Source organism: Epargyreus clarus, unplaced genomic scaffold (assembly GCF_041222505.1).
Source record: "Epargyreus clarus isolate Ecla_fem2 unplaced genomic scaffold, WU_Ecla_fem_2.2 ptg000002l, whole genome shotgun sequence".
NCBI lineage: Eukaryota > Metazoa > Arthropoda > Insecta > Lepidoptera > Hesperiidae > Epargyreus > Epargyreus clarus.
In genome coordinates this window covers 3,996,406-4,015,077 of record NW_027332210.1, presented here as the reverse complement: position 1 = coordinate 4,015,077, position 18,672 = coordinate 3,996,406, and the positions used below count along the sequence as shown (strand labels likewise).

At 36.0% G+C, this 18,672-nt stretch overlaps 1 protein-coding gene across 1 annotated transcript in view; it reads right to left on the bottom strand.

Annotated features, from left to right (window-relative positions):
* The window catches only part of Ent2 (Equilibrative nucleoside transporter 2), a 58,839-nt gene that overhangs the window by 17,950 nt on the left and 22,217 nt on the right, over positions 1-18,672 (bottom strand). Inside the window, exon 3 of the mRNA XM_073078355.1 lies at positions 679-789. Within this exon, the coding sequence (XP_072934456.1) occupies positions 679-789 (111 nt within the window). The remainder of the gene's footprint in view (positions 1-678; positions 790-18,672) is intronic.

Genomic DNA, 18,672 nt, shown 5'->3' with positions numbered 1-18,672 from the left:
GAAGTGGGAATACTTATGTAAATTAAAAAAAAAACATATATTGAGTTTAAAATATATAAAACGTAATAAAACGATGAAAAAGGACTTATTACTTTTATTATATCAATGCTTCTTGCATTTACAATATTTGAGTACACCAATTTCTGCCCAATAACGGCAGTGTTAATCGCTGCTGTGTTCTGGTTTCAAGGGTGTGGTAAGGGGGACATACTTTTCCGAGGCATTCTAGCTTTGTCCTCAGTGGTGGCAGCGCATCTGTGACCTAACGCAATTCTTTAACCAAAAACTATCGACAACTCCACGCAATAAATTATGGCCTAATTTTTATAATCCATTAATTTTTTTATAATATAGGAGTAGCAGACGAGCATGCAGTCCACCTGATGGCAAGTGGCTACTGCCGCTCAAGGACATCTGTAATCCAGGTAGTATTAGATACTCCTACCTGAGGTCGGCCACAGATGCGCCGCTACTCCTGAGGTCGAAGCTGGAACGCCTAGGAAAAGTATGTCTCCCTTACCACACCATTCAAACCACAACAAAGCAATTTAACACTGCTGTTATGAGGCAGAAATAGGTGTGGCGGTGGTGCCACCAGGGTCGAACCACAAAGGGTCCTACCACCTTCAAAGTAAAGATACAGTACCTACATTATACTTAAGATGTAAGCCAAGTTACCTTTCAAGTTGAGCGTGTCATTGGGCAGGTTGGAGCCCTCCCACGCCGGCGTGAGCTTCACCGGCTCGTTGCGCAGGAATGGCGCCTTCTCACCCTCCGTCACATCCCACCCTGGAACAATACACGTATGTTATCTTTAACCAAAGTTCATAAGTTAGTTGCATAACGTGGAGCAGTTCTTGCATTTTTATAAAAAAAAGTGTGGATATCGGTTGACTTACACAGGCATATAATGGTGACTATCACTTACATATTACTCCTCAAAAGCGACAATGCATTTGTTTTCTGCTTTAGGAGGAGGCCCTATTCTATATGAAGGTATATACCAATATATACAGATGTCCATGGACGGCAGTAACCACTTACCAGCAGGTGGAGTGCATGCTTGCATCGTTTACAATTGAAAACTTAAAATTGAAGGTCTGGGCTTCAAATTTCATATGCTCCTTTGATTTTTCTGTGAATGAAGTTCTGTGTATATTATAAATTGAAGCAAATATTACATTTCTTATTGGTGAAGTAAAACATCCTAAGGAGTACCACGCCTGTGAGTTCTGTAAAACACGTTCTAAAACCACTGCGGTGGATTATATCCTACACTCTACTATTACGAAGAGATTGATCAGGAAAACAAATTGGCAAACGAGAACGTCATGTTATCTTGCTTTTTACTTACAAAACCTTGAGAACCTGACATGATCACCGTAATAAGTTGTTAAATTGAAGGTCGATTTAGCATTACGGGCTCGTCATTAAAATATTATAAGCGATCAATATGTATGTCGCAATACTTAGGTGCACGCAAGCTTATTGAGCAAGCCTGAATGTGTTTTAGTAAAGCTTCGCTGTACCCACTGTGATAATGTGACAACAGTACTGAGCACTCGAGTCACTGCGTTGGGAAGTGGGATGGAAAATAATTGTAAAAATTGAGGATCATATTTCTATTATTAAATTTGCCTATTCCACTTTTATCACCTGGGTCATAATCCACTCAATAGTGCACTTTGATCATAAGAATGTATTATTTTAGTGCCAGGTGATCAAAGTTCATATTATACATAATATTTCTACGGCTTTGGTTGACAAAATTTAGATAAATTTTCCAACGGGCGCAAATTGGCGTTCTATACCAAAAACGCAAACTTTTACATGATTTACGACGTACATAATTAATTCCAAATTAAAAACAAATTCCCTAATCCCTTCGCCGTTTACCCTTAACATGTAAAAAAATCTTTTACAGCCTTTTTAAATCAAATCAAATCAAAATTTTTTATTCAAAATAGGTTCTTTACAGAGCACTTTTTGAATGTCAAACTACCACCACTTCACAAGGTGTTTCGTTATGGAGAAGAAGCGGCGAAAGAAACTCCATAACACACATCTTTTAAAAAAAATGGATTTTACAATGTTAAACTTAACCTAATGGTACATGTAGAGCTGGAACTACTTCAGACCACACCGTTTTGTCAGTCAAATAATCACTTAGTTTATAGTACGCTTTTTTACATAGCGTTTGTTTAACGACATGTTTGAACTTTTTTTCTGTGAGATTCAAAATGTGGTCAGGTATTTTATTGTAGTAGCGAATACAGTTACCCATGAAAGATCGAGCCACTGGAGGCGTTTTGTACACTGGAGGCGTTTTTCAAATTACGTTCTCATTCGCATGCATTTTCAGCTCAACAGCGGTCCGTTTACCGCCACGTCTACGAGTGCCACACAAATGCCTCTCCGTTTCTGTTGAGTTGTTCTGACGAGCCACTGAACACAATGGCTTCGGGGTCAGAGACCTCAGTGATCACGTGATTACTTTTAGTTTTAAAGATTTCGTATTCAACATATTAGTGAACTACGTATATAGGTCCAAAATTTTATAAATGAGGGCCACGATCTTACGCACGTTATTAAAAATCTATCCAATTTTTGCCTAACAAAAAACTAAATTTGACAATATCTATTAACTAGGCAGAAATATCAAATCACTTATCAGAGAAAAAATGGAAAAATTGTGTAACACGGCTTAAATTGGCGTTCTATAGAAAAAATGGCACTTTTTACATGATATATAACGTTCTGAAGGCATTCCAAATTAAAAACGTCTTCACGTTCCCTTTTACGTCAACAATATTTAAAAAAAAATCATTCAACATTTTCTTTCTCTTCACTGGAGGCATTTTTCAAATTACGTTCTCATTTGCGTGCATTTTTACCGCCACGTCTACGAGTGCCACACAAATGCCTCTCCGTTTCTGTTGAGTTGTTCTGACGAGCCACTGAACACAATGGCTTCGGGGTCAGAGACCTCAGTGGCCACGATTACTTTTATATCTGTTGATACCGTGACAAAGTTATCGTATTCAACGTATAACGGTGGCCTACATTAGTGAAATACTTGAAAGTTTGTACAAGTGTTATGACTGTTAACTAACACATGGGGGCGACCACAGACCTGTACCCTTACCATGAGTTTTTACGTTTTGACAAATACGACAGTTTTGGTATTTGTTTACGTATCTGCCCATACAATTTCCAATCAGCGCCATTAGCGAATTGTATGAGAACTATAGTGTAAGTAACGTAACATTAAATGTCTAAATTGACAAAATGGCGCTATATGTTTTGTGTCTCTTTTTTTTGCGAACATGTGAGGCAGACAAAAAGAATTGAGCACTTACTTATTGTTACGTTCACTCAGTCTACTGAAGCAAACGGAACATAATAATGGATTGAGTAAACGTAACGTAAAATTGTGGATGTTTTGAAAACTCGTACTAAGGGTACTGTATGGGGCGTAGAGATGGGCAGAGGGTTTAAACCCAATGGGTGGATACGGGTTTAAACCGGGTATTTTGGGTGAAATAGGGTTTAAACCCAAATAAACACCCAAACAGCGGGTGTAAACTATTGTCATTCATATTTTTATTTTCTTCGTGTAATATCGTTTTTAAAATAATATTGTAAACAATTCACTAAATATGCACTCTAAAAGCACATATTTCATTTAACTACGCTGTTATAGTCCATTCGGATGTGTTACATTTGGGTTGCAATTTTCGAAGACCCAATTATATTTTATAGATGTCAATGATTAGTGTAAAGGGCTTAGTATACAGTTAAATCCTAATTTGTGGAGTCCCAACTGTTGTCCCTCGGCCGCCATCTTGACAAAAGGGGCACAAAGCGTTTTTACGCTCTACCAGGCAAACTATTTGTCGCACAGAAATTTAGTAAGAACAATTATGGTTTCAAATTGATTTATCTATAATTTTAGTTCTATAACTTTTTGTCGTTAAACCAAAAATAACAAAGATAATAACAATATTAGATTAAACTTTGGGAAGACTTTTTTTTTACTTTTTTCTACTTAATTTACAGAAAATGACATTGAAACATTTTGATAGAGGAGTTTTTATAGTCCGGTCAATTTAGACATAAAAATAGTAATCAAATAACATAAAGCTAAATTTCCGTAGAGACCTTGGGTTTACCATCACAAGTAAAGTTCCAAAAGTCCTCATCGATGTGTGTGTCGGCACTTATTCGGGGTCAAACGTCACAATTTTCGGGTTTCTGGATTTTTCTCGAAATAAAATTATCTATAAAATAATGTTTATATTTTTTTTTCTTAAAGCTATAATTATTAAGATATTAAGATACGTAAGAATTACATTTTACATTATATGCCCATATTCCCACACCACCTGTGCAATAGTATACGAGAGGTATACTTATTTGTTTCGTCAAACAAATAGTAATTAAAAAGGTAATAAAAATAGATGAACCCCTAAAAATGTAATATTTAAAAATGTAAAAACATTAGAAATACAGTAAAAACCTATAGTATATCTATTAGAGAAACATTTGAACTATTTTAAAAGCTTTGTGTAGATTTTATTAACACATTTTATAAACACCCAAATAAATACCCAGTGGGAGGAAATAAACGGGTATTTATTGGGTTTAAACCCTGCACAGGGTTTAAACCGGGTTCTTTGCACATCTCTAATGGGGCGACCATCAAACGCCTTTTTACCTATTCAATTTTCGCCTACTAAAAAACGTAATTAGAAAATTTCTTTCCAAAATCACATGCGCAATGATTTACACTTGTCAGGAGATTTGCATCTTAATACCTACCATATCAAACTACGGTCCTGTAATGCCCTATTTTACCCCTATGTAAATAATTACTTATTCCCGCAATGAAACAAAAAACAAATTGTAAATACGATAAACTTATGAATCGATTCGCTTTAAAAAAATCTTCGAAAGATTGCTTTCTAATTCAATGAACCGCCTACACAAGTGTAAAATACTTCAAAAAGTGACAAAAGCCTACATTTTGTCTCCAAGAAACCTAAAATTTCAAGGAAAAAGAACCACACAAAAGCACCATTATAGTGTTTGTAAGTAAATATTAGTTAAAAAAAATAATCTTTCAAGATTTCACCTGACCAAAGAAATGGATTTTCGTTTTATTTTCACCCGCCTCTCTCTAATTTCACGCGCCACTTGCCCGATCGATGTCACTAGCTACAATCTTTCCAGCCTCCCAATAAAATTGTGTTATCGACCGTGTTCGATTAGCGTTCAAATTACTGCAAATTGGTACAATCGGGCGCATAAATGTGTTTCGTTGCAAGCTTTTATTTAACTCTTTTGTACGTATGTGTGAGTTATCTGCAACTGAATTTGAAACCAATTAACTCAAAATTGAGTTGAAATTTTGTTTACACGTTCGATTTGGATGATCATGTATCATCATTTTAATTGCAATATGGCGGACGCCCTAATATGTCGGACCAATTATTTTCTATGACACCCATTTGCAATCCCCATTTCATGGGTATCGAATGCAAGGTTTATCTGAGAATAATCCGAAAAACAAAATGAAGTTTCTGAAAAGCTTATATTTAATTTAATAGATTAATATTATACACGGATAATGAATTTCCACAGCGTCTAGCAGATATCAATTTGAGAGCAATTTATTTTTATAGGGCTTCGCTCAATCAAGTGATATCGTCGACGTTTTGAAGGTTTCCTAATTGAGTAGCTTCGAGTATATTTATACCAAAGTGATCTAAGTAAAACCAACATACTACAAATAATAGGCATGCATTTTTATACTGTAACTTATTCAATACTTTAAGACAAAAACAAACTTAACTAAAAATTTAATTTCACCCCTAAAAATCCCTAGTATAACTTGATATACATATAATTGAAAATGTGTACGTTCATTGGAAGGACACTGGCGCCATCTGACGAAAATTGATCGTACCAACTCAGAAAGCTTCGTGTGCGTGCATACGCACTTTGCTAAAGATCAAAACATAATCTAATGTATAGTTTACGATTCTATAAATGACATACAGTCAAACATTCATCTTTATATATATTAGCTAATATGTCGTACTATAGCTGTTAAATAAGTAAACAGGTGGTGGTACAGGTACAGGTGGTTTTGAAGGTGGTAGAACCCTTTGTGGTCGACTCCGGCGGCACCACCGCCACACCTATTTCTACCTAATAACAGCAGTGTGCTGCAGGCGCTGCTGTGTTCCGGTTTGAAGGGTGTGGTAAGGGAGATAAGACTTTTCCGAGGCGTTCCAGCTTAGTCCTCAGGGGAAGCGGCGCATCTGTGGCCGACCTCCGGTAGGAATATCTAATCCTATCTGGGGTTGATTACAGATGTCCATGGGCGGCAGTAGCCACTTACCATCAGGTGGACTGCATGCTCGTCTGCTACTCTCATATTATAAAAAAACAGATAGTTAACGAGTTATTTATAACACTATCTCTAAATATATTTTATTACAGATTTTCTTGTAACAGATTAACCGCAGAATGAAGTAGGTTAACCACAAAACATGTTGTTTGCATAATGAATTGCAACTTTGACTATATTTATATTACTAATATTATACATTAATTAATAAATGCGTATATTCACTTAAAGTGTTAGAAATAAATTATCAATTGCTTTAACTGCGAATGGAGAAGAAATATTTAAAAGAAAAAATCTTAGTTATTAGTCAGATATTTGAAATATATGCCAAGTAAAAAAAAAACAATGCTAGAAGCCTGTGTGCGTAGTGGTTGAAACTCGGCATCTCATTCGAGTGTCAGAGGTTTAAATCCTCGACATTTTATAAGACACTAGCTGACCCAGCAAACTTTGTACCGCCTCAAAATCTATTTTTCAAATATATTTCATATAACATATAGCCAATGTTACTCGTAGATAATGTAGCTTTCGAATGGTGAAAGAATTTTTAAAATCGGTCCAGTAGTTTTTGAGCCTATTCATTACAACCAAACAAACAAACAAACAAAGTTTTCCTCTTTATAATATTAGTATAGAAGTATAGATTAATTATCACATGCTGTAACGCCAAGGGAAATATTGTGAGGACACCTGAACATCATCGAGCTGTTTAAAATAAGTTCTCAAAGGTGTATAAGGTCTACCAATTCGCACTTGGCCAGCACTCTGAAGTATGGGCAAAGCCCCTCACACTTGGACGAGACGCGTACTCAGTAGAACAATAATATACTAATGATGGTTCTTTACCTTCCCACTTCCGTCGAAACACAGCATCCTGCCGATCCATTACTTCACTTCCACTGATCTTCGGAACAACATACTTATTTTTCTTTCTAAGCACCATATCCATAACTTAAATTTGATAAAACCGTGAACCAAAACTGACGATGGCGTTATCTCAACTGTAGCCGTCGTACTTACTCATTATCATTAACTGCACACAAATTATGTAAAGCAAAGTGTGTCAAACAGATTAGAGGTACCGATAATTAGGTACGAGACGATACTTGGTTGTAAACAAAGTTGTAAAGTAACATACGCGTGCTATTAATTAATAATCGTCTATTTCTATTCTTAACTTCTAGAATATTCCGAATTAAGATATTTGATAGGCAACAATTCGAAATTTTGGTTATTATTTTATAGATGCATCGCTATCCCTAAAGACTCGTTAGATCATCTCGTATATTTTTTCTTAGTATTAGTCTCATCAGCATCATTAATCCATTACTGTCCCACTACTGAGCAAGGGTAATAATCCCAGAAATCCAGAGGCTCCCAGAATGAAAAGGATTAGGCAATAGTCCACTGCGCTGGCCAAATGCGAATTGGTAGACTTCACACACCTTATTTTTTTTTATTAAAGGTCTCTAAGGCATGTAGGTTCCTCCATTTCACAATTTTAAGCAAGTTATAATTAATTTCTAATACGCACACAACATAACTTTCAAATTCCGACCCCCCGGTTGAAGGGCCAATTTTCAAGTTTCAACCATCATACTATCACTGCCCAATTCTATCTCATACACCTTTCAAACCAAAACACAACAAGCTTAACCCTGCATCATAGAATAGTACACATAGTGCATAGATTAGTAAATATTACTAACTCCTAACAAGAAAATGTACCCAGTTTGAGTACCCAGAATTGAAATAGTTGCGTAAAAAAGTTTTGCCACGTCTCCGTGCTAAAATATCCCTAAAATATTTGAAATTATTATTATAAATTATTTAATTATCATGTAAATTACGCAGTATTAGTTATTTATTCGTAAATTTTCTCTAAAAATGTTTTTATTTGTCAAAAATTCAAAAAAAGAACTTACTATAATAAGCCATTTGCGGCTTCATTCAATTTCAAGGCGGCGAAGTATCTTTACTAATCTATGATATAGTGTATTATAGTACAGATAGTGCAGATATGCTCGTCATCTCAGTCGACAGATTCCAAGCGTGTAGCAGGCATCAAACGCATTCCACAAAGCGTAGCGCGAGTTGAGCCCGACATCCTGTGTGCATTAGGAAGACCATTAGTATGGTGTTTCGGAGGAAAGTGTGTCACATATAATTTTATGATATTCCTTGATAGCAGTGAAACGAGAAAGATATATTTTAAAAACAGGTGAGCGATTTCAATTCTATTGTTAACTCTGAATGTCCTCTAAAAACAATGCCACAGGAAAACTCGTGAAAGACAAAATATGTAGTTAGTAATGTTGTCCACGCAAATTTTGCATAAATTTTCCGTTTTCCTTAACGAAATGTCATCTGAACAGACGTCTGTCAAAACAATTGTACGAAGTAAGTTTTCAAAAATTATATTTCTGAAAATTTTAAACATTTTGACCATATTTCATGTAGAGAACTGTCAGATTATTATCGTTACAGCAAAATCAGAATTAGAAGTAGAAGTCGATATTTTGGCAATGTGTATGAATTTATATTACATAACTTATACTATCATCGTAAAATCAATCAAAAAATACTATTCTGGAACCCAAGCTAAAAAATACAAACAGTGATCCCCATTTAACATAGAATAATATCTTGCTGGAAACAAATCAGACAGATAAGACTTTACAGCAAAATTCCCAAGCTGTACAAAACTTATGGTAATCCTAGTGGAATCCATTGCAATAATCCAAAATATGCCATTGTCAGATGTAGCAATGTAGCACGCCACTGAAACAACATTGCGTTAATCAACTAGATTATCTTTGACTAGGGTCTCTGCAATCCGTAAATATTATCTTGTAGTGTCAAGAAACTCAGAACAGAACAGAAAATGTTAAGGAAATTAGATCCCAAAAACATAGTATAAACTTGTCCTAGATAAAAATGACTTTTGAATGACATCATAAGAACTCTTGAAGCCGTTCTCTATAAATCAAGAGAGGAACTGTCGGGAACGGAGAAAGAATAAAAAAGTAGCTTGCATTATTCGTCACGCTTCGTAAAACTCGCGCCCTTTCCAGTAAAAGGGAAAAGACGACTATATATCAAAGGATGCGTCACTTTACGCTTCTTATATTCTCGCGGAAGAATTTAGTTTTTTTAAGTGCCACATTTCGAAAACTAATCTGTGTTATACATTAATAAACGCTTTCTACTAGGATTCCCTGTGTCGTGAGTGCCATGGACACACACATAGACAAATACACAAACACCCAGACCCAGAAACAGAAATCGAAATTCATCATTTAGATATCTGTCTGGCCGGGAATCGAACCCGGAACCCTTTGCGCGTCAGACCGGTATGGTGACCGCTCCGCCACGCGGGTCGTCTATGTGAATGTTTAAAGGTACTATGTTTGTAGGAACACTTAGCAGTTAGATGTAGTAATAATCTAGTGTTATGGAACTCAGTGTCTTAATCTGGTGGTCCGAGATCCGTCTGTGATTAAACATTTAGTAATAGTATCACTTACTTAAACGCTAATGAAAACCGGGAGACCTGAGAACACAATTTTTTTTTAACAAAAAATACAACCGACTTCTGTCACTACAAAGTAAAAAATAATTCAAATAAATGTTGGTTTAGTACATATTTCTGAAGTCGGCGCTCGATGTATTTCGTTGTATAACGATGTAAACAGCGTGTCTAATATGAGCATGTCTAATATTGATAACCACCTCCTTTTTTAAGTCGGTTAAAAACTGAATTCTTAAAAAAATCTCAAGGAATTGTGAAGTCAATCAACCCGTACTTTATCATCATAATCAGCACCCCATTACTATGCTACTGGTGGGCACGGGTCTCCTCCCAGAATGAGAAGAATTAGGCCACAGTCCACCGTAGAGATTTTCTTAAAGATCTGACAGGTAATCAGGTTTCCTCAAGATGTTTTCGTTCGCAGTAAGAGTGAGTGATAATTTGTAATACGTTGTTGAAAATCATAGGTACTACCTGGGATTCATACCTTGGACCGTTCGTAAGAGTCCACGAATCAAACACTAGGCTAACACGCCTTCAATTCAATCACTTAGCATGGTGGTCAAATGATCTAAACCCCTTTCTGAGAAAAGACCCGTGCAAGTGGGTTCGCACTCCGTAACGGGTTACCGACAACGCTTAAATCCCAACCCACCCCTATGCGGTACTCCTAAATCTCTAAAACAAAACGTGTTACGATTCTTTTGCCGCTTTAATTTCATAAAACGAGGCCTTCAACGCCACGCGGGCGTTTTGTACGTGATTGTACTGAGAATAATGAAAGCGAAACGAAATTTTATATAAAGCAACCTTTTACGACCAGAACTAAACTGTACAGGACCTAAGTACCTAAAAATTGACGATTTTGATTGCAATTGCAAAATGATGTCATTTGTGGCTTGATATTCTTGGAGTAAACATATCTCTGAATATAGCAGGAGTACTAGTACCTTACCACAGATAGTAAGTGCCCTAGTAGAATTCAGATAGTAGGGTAGGTACCTTGCAGCCTACTTGATGGAAAACGGTAAGACAGATTTATTACTACTCCTTCTGTTTCTATTTAGTATTTACTACTACCTACTGGAAAGGTGAATGAATGAAATGAATGAATGAATGAAAATAGTTTATTTCTCTCACAAAAAGGTCTTATGATAAATTGCATGATTACAACATATGAATATTTTAAACCTTACGTAGTGAGAGACTGGTGCCTATTGTAGGTAAAAAATACCTGAATTACAGGTCACCAGTGCCCTCCCGCGGAAGACTAAATAATAAACATTTGTGTGAATGCAAGTAGACGTGTGTGTAGAAGTGCATATGTGTGTGTACGTGTACATGTAAGTGTGTGAGTGTATGAATGGGTGTATGATGAGTGTGATGGGTATGTTTACATATGTGGTAGAATGTGTGCGCGGGTGTGTGTGTCGGTTTTTGTGTATTTAACAGTGCATGTATGGATGGATTTTACATTAAAGTACGTGAATTAAGCGTTAGGAATTAGAAATTATGAGATAAATGAAAGTCTCTTACAATAGGAGAAAGAAAGGTGGTGGTAGTATGGTTCGACCGGGGAGGTACCAACGTCACACCTTTTTCTGACGTTAAGAATTTATATAAGGGTGATACCAAGTGACTTACATAATTAATTATATGGTAATCAGTTTAGTCCTCAAATGTGGCAACACTACTGTGATCGTCTTTCGGGAGAACTATTCTATAAGAAGTTGGGATCCCAAATATCCACGGGCCGCAGTGACCACTTACCAGCAGGTGGCTTACTACGTGCTTACTGCAAGCTTATTTGCTACTCTAATTTTATAAAAAACTAGCTGACCCGGCAACCGTTGTGTGCCATATAAATAAAAAAATGTTAAGGGTGAACAACCCTTATCGCTTAGGGGTATGAAAAATAGATAGTAGCCGATTCTCAGACCTGCTGAATATGCAAATAAAATTTCGTGAAAATCGGTAAAGCCGTTTCGGAGGAGTACGGTAACTAACATTGTGACACGAGAATTTAATATATAACGTATATCAGATTTTTTTCAATTAAAATAAACTTTTCTGAAAATAATTACAATGTATTTAATTAGTATTTCGTAATTAACTCTCATACTGTTATTAAATTCCTTGAGAACATTTCTTGAATACTAAGCAACATAACTTTTAATCCAGGTACGGGTAGCAGGCGCAAAGGGTTATGAATAAAATAAAGCTTACGTTTATGTTAATACACCGGAACATATAAAGGCGGGCGGAGTTTTCGTTGAGAACAAAGGTAAAGTAGGGCGGGCGGGCAGCCACTACGCCGCGTGCTTCGGATATAACCAAGCGCAAGGAGTTGAAATGGCACGAACAGAACTAAACTTTAGTTTTGTTCACTTTATTATTAACTGGTCGATTTTCATAAGCGTTTTCATAGTTTAAAGGGTATCTTAAACAGTCTATCATGGCTTTTTTACTAGACTAATTACTGCCCGCTACTTACACGTAGACTATAATATAATCCAAAAAGTCAACCCCTATTTTACCATATTACCCCTTTGGGGGCATTCTTTCTGTAACTATATAAAGCGACCATCATAGTCTTCAGAAGTGGTCATTCACCATCAAGTGGACCGCAAGCTAATCTGCTACTTCAATTTCATAATTGTTCGATTTCCATCTAAAATATTATTCGTATATTGAAAATTATTATTTCGCAAGCGTATACATTCTTGAGCACATTTCTTGAATGAAAGTTTGGAAAATCCAAAAGTGCACGACTCATAATGCTCATTTAATTATGAAATATATAAAAAAAAAAAAAAACTTAAGTCGTTCAAAATTAATTGCCGAAAAAACAGCTGTAGTAGGAAGAAGGTACTGCACAAGCGCCCCTGGTGGAATAAATGTACATAATATCTATAGATATACAGTCTTGTAGTTTTCGTTTTTTATTAATTGCAATTAAACGACACTGAATTAATTAATCATTCGCATTCAGTGACCTACAATCGTCGATTAGAATTTTAAAAAAAAATTTACCTCAAATGATGGATTTTTTCACAAGTTACAGTGTTTTCAGGTTTCACACATGACGGACAGGAAAATTTTTTGACCTATTTTGGTGTTTTTTTCCAATTCTATAGCAGTAAATCAATTTTTAAAAGTATGGAATTAATCTCCATTAAATTATCTCGACAATAGTATGCAAAATATCTTGATTCCGTGAACTATCAAGGCTATAATAATAAAAATAGCCGCCAAAATGAAGCGAAAAAAATTTTTCGATCGTAAAGCACTCTCTGATGCTTCGCATCATGAGTCGTGCAATACTCAGCAACGTAACTTTTAATATAACAGGAAAAGAGTTGTATGAATAAAATAAAGCTTACGTTTATGTTAATATACCGGAACATATAGAACATTTTTTTTTTTTTTTTTTTTTATAATATAAGGGTAGCAGACGAGCATGCAGTCCACCTGATGGTAAGTGGCTACTGCCGCCCATGGACATCTGTAATCAACCCCAGATAGGATTAGATATTCCTACCTGAGGTCGGCCACGGATGCGCCGCTACCCCTGAGGACTAAGCTGGAACGCCTCGGAAAAGTCTGTCTCCCTTACCACACCCTTCAAACCGGAACACAGCAGCGCCTAACACTGCTGTTATTAGGTAGAAATAGGTGTGGCGGTGATGCCGCCGGAGTCGAACCACAAAGGGTTCTACCACCTTCAAACATATAGAACATATAGAAATGGTAACATATTATAAAGGCGGGCGGCGAGTTTTCGTTGAGAACAAAGGTAAAGTAGGGCGGGCGGGCAGCCACTACGTCACGTGCTTCGGATATAACCAAGTGCAAGGAGTTGAAATGGCATAAGTTTGGATCTATTCACTTTTCAATCTTCTTCAAAAGGGTAACTCTCCAATAAATAAGATGTACCTTTTAACAAACATATTGACGAAAACAGAAGAAAACACCATGAAAAATCTCCCAATACTTTAATAGACTGCGACCAAAAGCAACTTAACCCTACCCATTCTACGAAAGACCAATTCGCTTCACACAATACGGTCGATGATAAATCTACAAAGAATTCTTAAAACTCATACGGTCTAAAACATGACGATAGGTACTTCAAAACTCATTAATATGCAAGCGGCGCCTCTAGTAAAGTCAAGATGTTGGTTGCAACATGAGTATGCATTATACATCGACGATATTTGACTTGGTTTAAGCGTATATTATACTTATTATAACATACAATAATATGGATCCCTTTTGAGTGTCTATACCGACATAAAATATCTATCTAAATCCTATTCTACATGGAACAAAGGTACTACCTAAAGTAAATCGATTATTTATAAATGTTATCTTTAAAGGTTTAGTTGCGTCGCTTTAGAGTGCATTAGAAGCCTGCATTTACACAGAGACACTTAAGGTGGAAGATCTCTATGGTTCGACTTGTGAGGCACCAGAGTCACATTTATTTCTACCTAATATCAGCAGTGACACCCGGTGGTCTGTTCTGGTTTGAAGAGTGTAGTAAGGGAGACATATTTATCCGAGGCATTCCAGCTTAGCCTCAGGAGTCGCAACCATCTATGGTTGAACTCGGGACACTCATTAACTATTAATTAATTAAAACTATTAATTGAACGTACCTTTTAATCTTCAATTAAATACCACAAAACCAAAAACATTAATATGAACCGTCTTGTGAAATACTTAAAATATCTTGAAACTATACAGCAACTTACATAATAAACTATTGACAATTCTATGACAACTGGCAAGCGTTTCACAACATTGTCAGGTCAACTTTCTTTTTAGTTTCAAAGAATAATCATTACCCCTTAGAAACCGAGTATTTTATTTGATTATAATAGCAACCATTGTTACATCAATGTTGCCACGGTGGGGACTTTGAAACCACCTTACGCCTTTATAACTTTTTATATACAACACCCAACCTCATAATTTTCCTAAATTATGGTTCTTTGTGGTTCGAGTACCTGGGCACCACCGCTGTCGTGTCCTGTATTAAAGGATATGTTAAGGGAGAAACATACAAGTCTGAGGTAGAAACAATTACACGTGGCGTTCCAATCTAGTTTCAGCCCTCTTGGTAACGCATATGTAACCAACTTTATGGAATCTCTAATGAAAATGAAAATACTTTATTAGGTTAAGAAGCTGTATAGATACATATTACAGCATCCTTGTAAGTAAATGTAATACCTATTTCAGGACACCCGCTGTTCCTTACAATACTAATACAATTTGCGTTTGCAAACAGAGTAATCCTCTCTAGGGTTGATTTTCATGTGGTGCTTACTTACACACACTACTAATTTACTACTTTTAATAACATAAATATGTAATTAGAAAACTCTGAAGATGGTAGAACTCTTTCTGGTTCCACTCCGCCGGCACCACTGCACCTATTTCTGCCTAACCACTGGGGTTAACCAGTGATAAGCGCTGCTGTGTTCTGATTTGAACACTGTGGTACGGGAGACATACTTTTCCGTTCCAGCTTAGTCCTCCGGAGTAGCGACGTATCTGTGTTCGACCTCAGGTAGGAATCTAATCCTATCTGGGGTTGATTACAAATGTCCACGGGCGGCGGCAGCTACTTACCATTAGGTGGACTGCATGCTCATGCGCTATTTCTCTATTATAAAAAAAAAACTTTATCACATTTTCTCTATCAAGTTATACTATATGTACCATAAGATACCTCTCATTCTAACTAGACACAGCGTGGGCGGTTGATTGATATTTTGATACAACCAGGCTAACAGTGCTCACTACCCACACAATCAGACTAATACCCTATTTTCAGGCCACGTCGTCTATGATTTCCGTACTTTGCCAACTTAGGGCACTTTATGACTTCCATATATGCTTTAATAGCGGGCTTTCAACGCTTACTGAGCTTTATATCTTTATTTATTGTAGGTAATCTAGGAATAGGATCAAAGTAAATCATATGAATGGATTCTGTAGTTATAATCAAAGAAATAAACAAATCGTGTTCTTAAATGATGTCACTGCCATTATTTAAGATTCTAATTAATCTAAACAAGACAGAATGTCGAAAAGCACAAATTTTCAATTTTGTATTTGTGTTTGGGCATGCTTTAATCAAATCTAACTAAGTACAAAACAGATTCTATAAGCTTCTGTGGTAAGCTCAAAATTATATTAATGACAATTCAAAACAAGATGAAGAAAAATTAGTTTTTTCCATAAGATGCAAACCAATCCTTCGGTTATAAAATTTTATCTGATTTTTTAACTTTCGTGAAAATAGGGTATTAAATATATATTTTCACAATAGAAATATTAAAATGTACTAATTATATAAGTTACAGTTAGTAATAGGTTACACATACATTTTGAAACGCATTAAATGGGCTTTTTGGTATAAGGGTGAACGAATAGGATTGCATAGCAATTTGCTACTATTAAGTTCATAATAGAAAACGGAATTTTTTTATAGCACTCAACTCTTAAACGAATTCGATCAAACCGCCCATTAACTTGATTAAATTACCCATCAAATCCCATTCGTTTCAATTAAAATTTTGTAAGAACTTTGGCGCAGAGGAATCAAATTAAAAACTCATTTGTAAAATAAAATTGTAGAGAAACTAGAAGCATAATAAAAAGCATATTAAAGTTTTTTTATAATATAGGAGAAGCAAACGAGCATGCGGTCCACGTGATAGTAAGTGGCCACTGCCGACATAGACAACTGTAATCAAGCCTAGACAAGATTAGAGCCCTGCCTGAGGTCTATCGCAGAGACGTTGCTAGCCCGGACAAAGTAGATAAGTACCACAACCTTCAAACCGGAACTACGCTTCACATTGAAACTTGAAAATTTTAGATCCCTTTGTGGTTCGATTCCAGCGGTATCACCGTCACACCTATTTCTGCCTAACAACAGCAATGCTAAGTGCTGCTGAGTTCTGGTTTGAAAAGCGTGATAAGGGAGACATACTTTCCGAGGCGTTCCAGCTTAGTCCTCAGGGGCATGCAGCACAGCCGTGGTCGACCTCAGGTAGGAATATCTAATTCTGGAGTTGAATGTCCATGGGCGAGAGTAACTACTTACCATTAGGTAGATTGCATGCTCGTCTGCTACTCCTATATTATAAAACAACACTGCTATTATTAGGCAGAAATATATATGGTAGAGTCGAATCAGCTTCAGAAAACCGTTGTTTAAAACACAAAACATTATCAGTGAATTATGTAAATTAATTTGACTTGCAAAGTACGCGTTGGTCACTGCAGCTTTTTCACTTGCCGTAATCTCACTAATTATTTTCTACTTAACATAATTTGTTACTGCCTCGTGGAGAGCCGGGTATTTACTAATATAGAGAAATGGGAGGAAAACATTTGTTATCTAAACTATTAGTATGTACTTTTAATTACGTAATAGTTGCAGTCATACCTCTGTGTATGAGTCATGTTATATAAATAAATGATTATTTTTATTTAACTAAAGTAATAAAACAAATACAACACATAAAATTTAGATTCAAGTGTAATTATTTTTTAATTTACCAATACTTATTTATTATAATTGGACTACTCTTGAATCCCTTTACCATAGAACGAGAAAACAATCATAGACAAGCCAATCTTTTTCTTCACTTCGAGGTTAGCAAAGGTTGTCCATAGTATAATCCTGTGGGGTTCAATACTATTACACCCATTTCTGTCATATAACCGTGTTATGGGCTACTAAGTTCTGGTGCAGGCATTCCAACTCAGCCCTATCAATTAAGGGTAGCTACTCATCTAAGCCTGCCCTCAAATAGGACTTTAATCTTATCTAGGTTTGCTTACAAATGTCCATGGGTACCAATTGCCACTATGATTATTATTATAATCATATTAATAATGATGTATATGTGTAGTTTGGAAGGTGGTAGAACCCTTTGCGGTTCGACTCCGGCGGCACCACCGCCACACCTATTTCTACCTAATAATAGCAGTGTTAGGCGCTGCTGTGTTCCAGTTTGAAGGGTGTGGTAAGGGCGACAGATTTTTCCGAGGCGTTCCAGCTTAGTCCTCAGGGGTAGCGGCGCATCTGTGGTCCACCTCAGGTAGGAATATCTAATCCTATCTGGGGTTGATTACAGATGTCCATGGGCGGCAGTAGCCACTTACCATCAGGTGGACTGCATACTCGTCTGCTACTCTTATTTTATAAAAAAAAGATATGATTATTATAATTATATTAATCATATCATTATAAAATTCGTCTGCTAGCTTAGCTTAAATTGTAATTCTATGGTTCTACCGCAATGAATCGTCTAGATTCCACTCATACTTTAACCTAATATAATATCTGCAATGGTATCATATTATTACATCCAGCGCTCCGCTTACAATCTGACCACAAACTGTCCTACATGAAGAACGTCGAGTCTTGATAACCGTTTTATTTATTTGATACTTGACTCGCTTCACACGGATTTTTCATTACTATGCGGATTTTTAAAATATTTTCAAATAAAAAAATATAATAATTGATGGCGTTGAGTATATTTATTTATGGTATCGATTTTAGATCGTTTTACTCAAACGGTCCAAAATAAGTATCAGATAATCTTAACAATTAGGTACGTATAAGTATTCACTTAATCGATTTAGTATTTTTTAAATTAGGCTTGGGATTATTTTTTTGGAATTCTCAATTTAG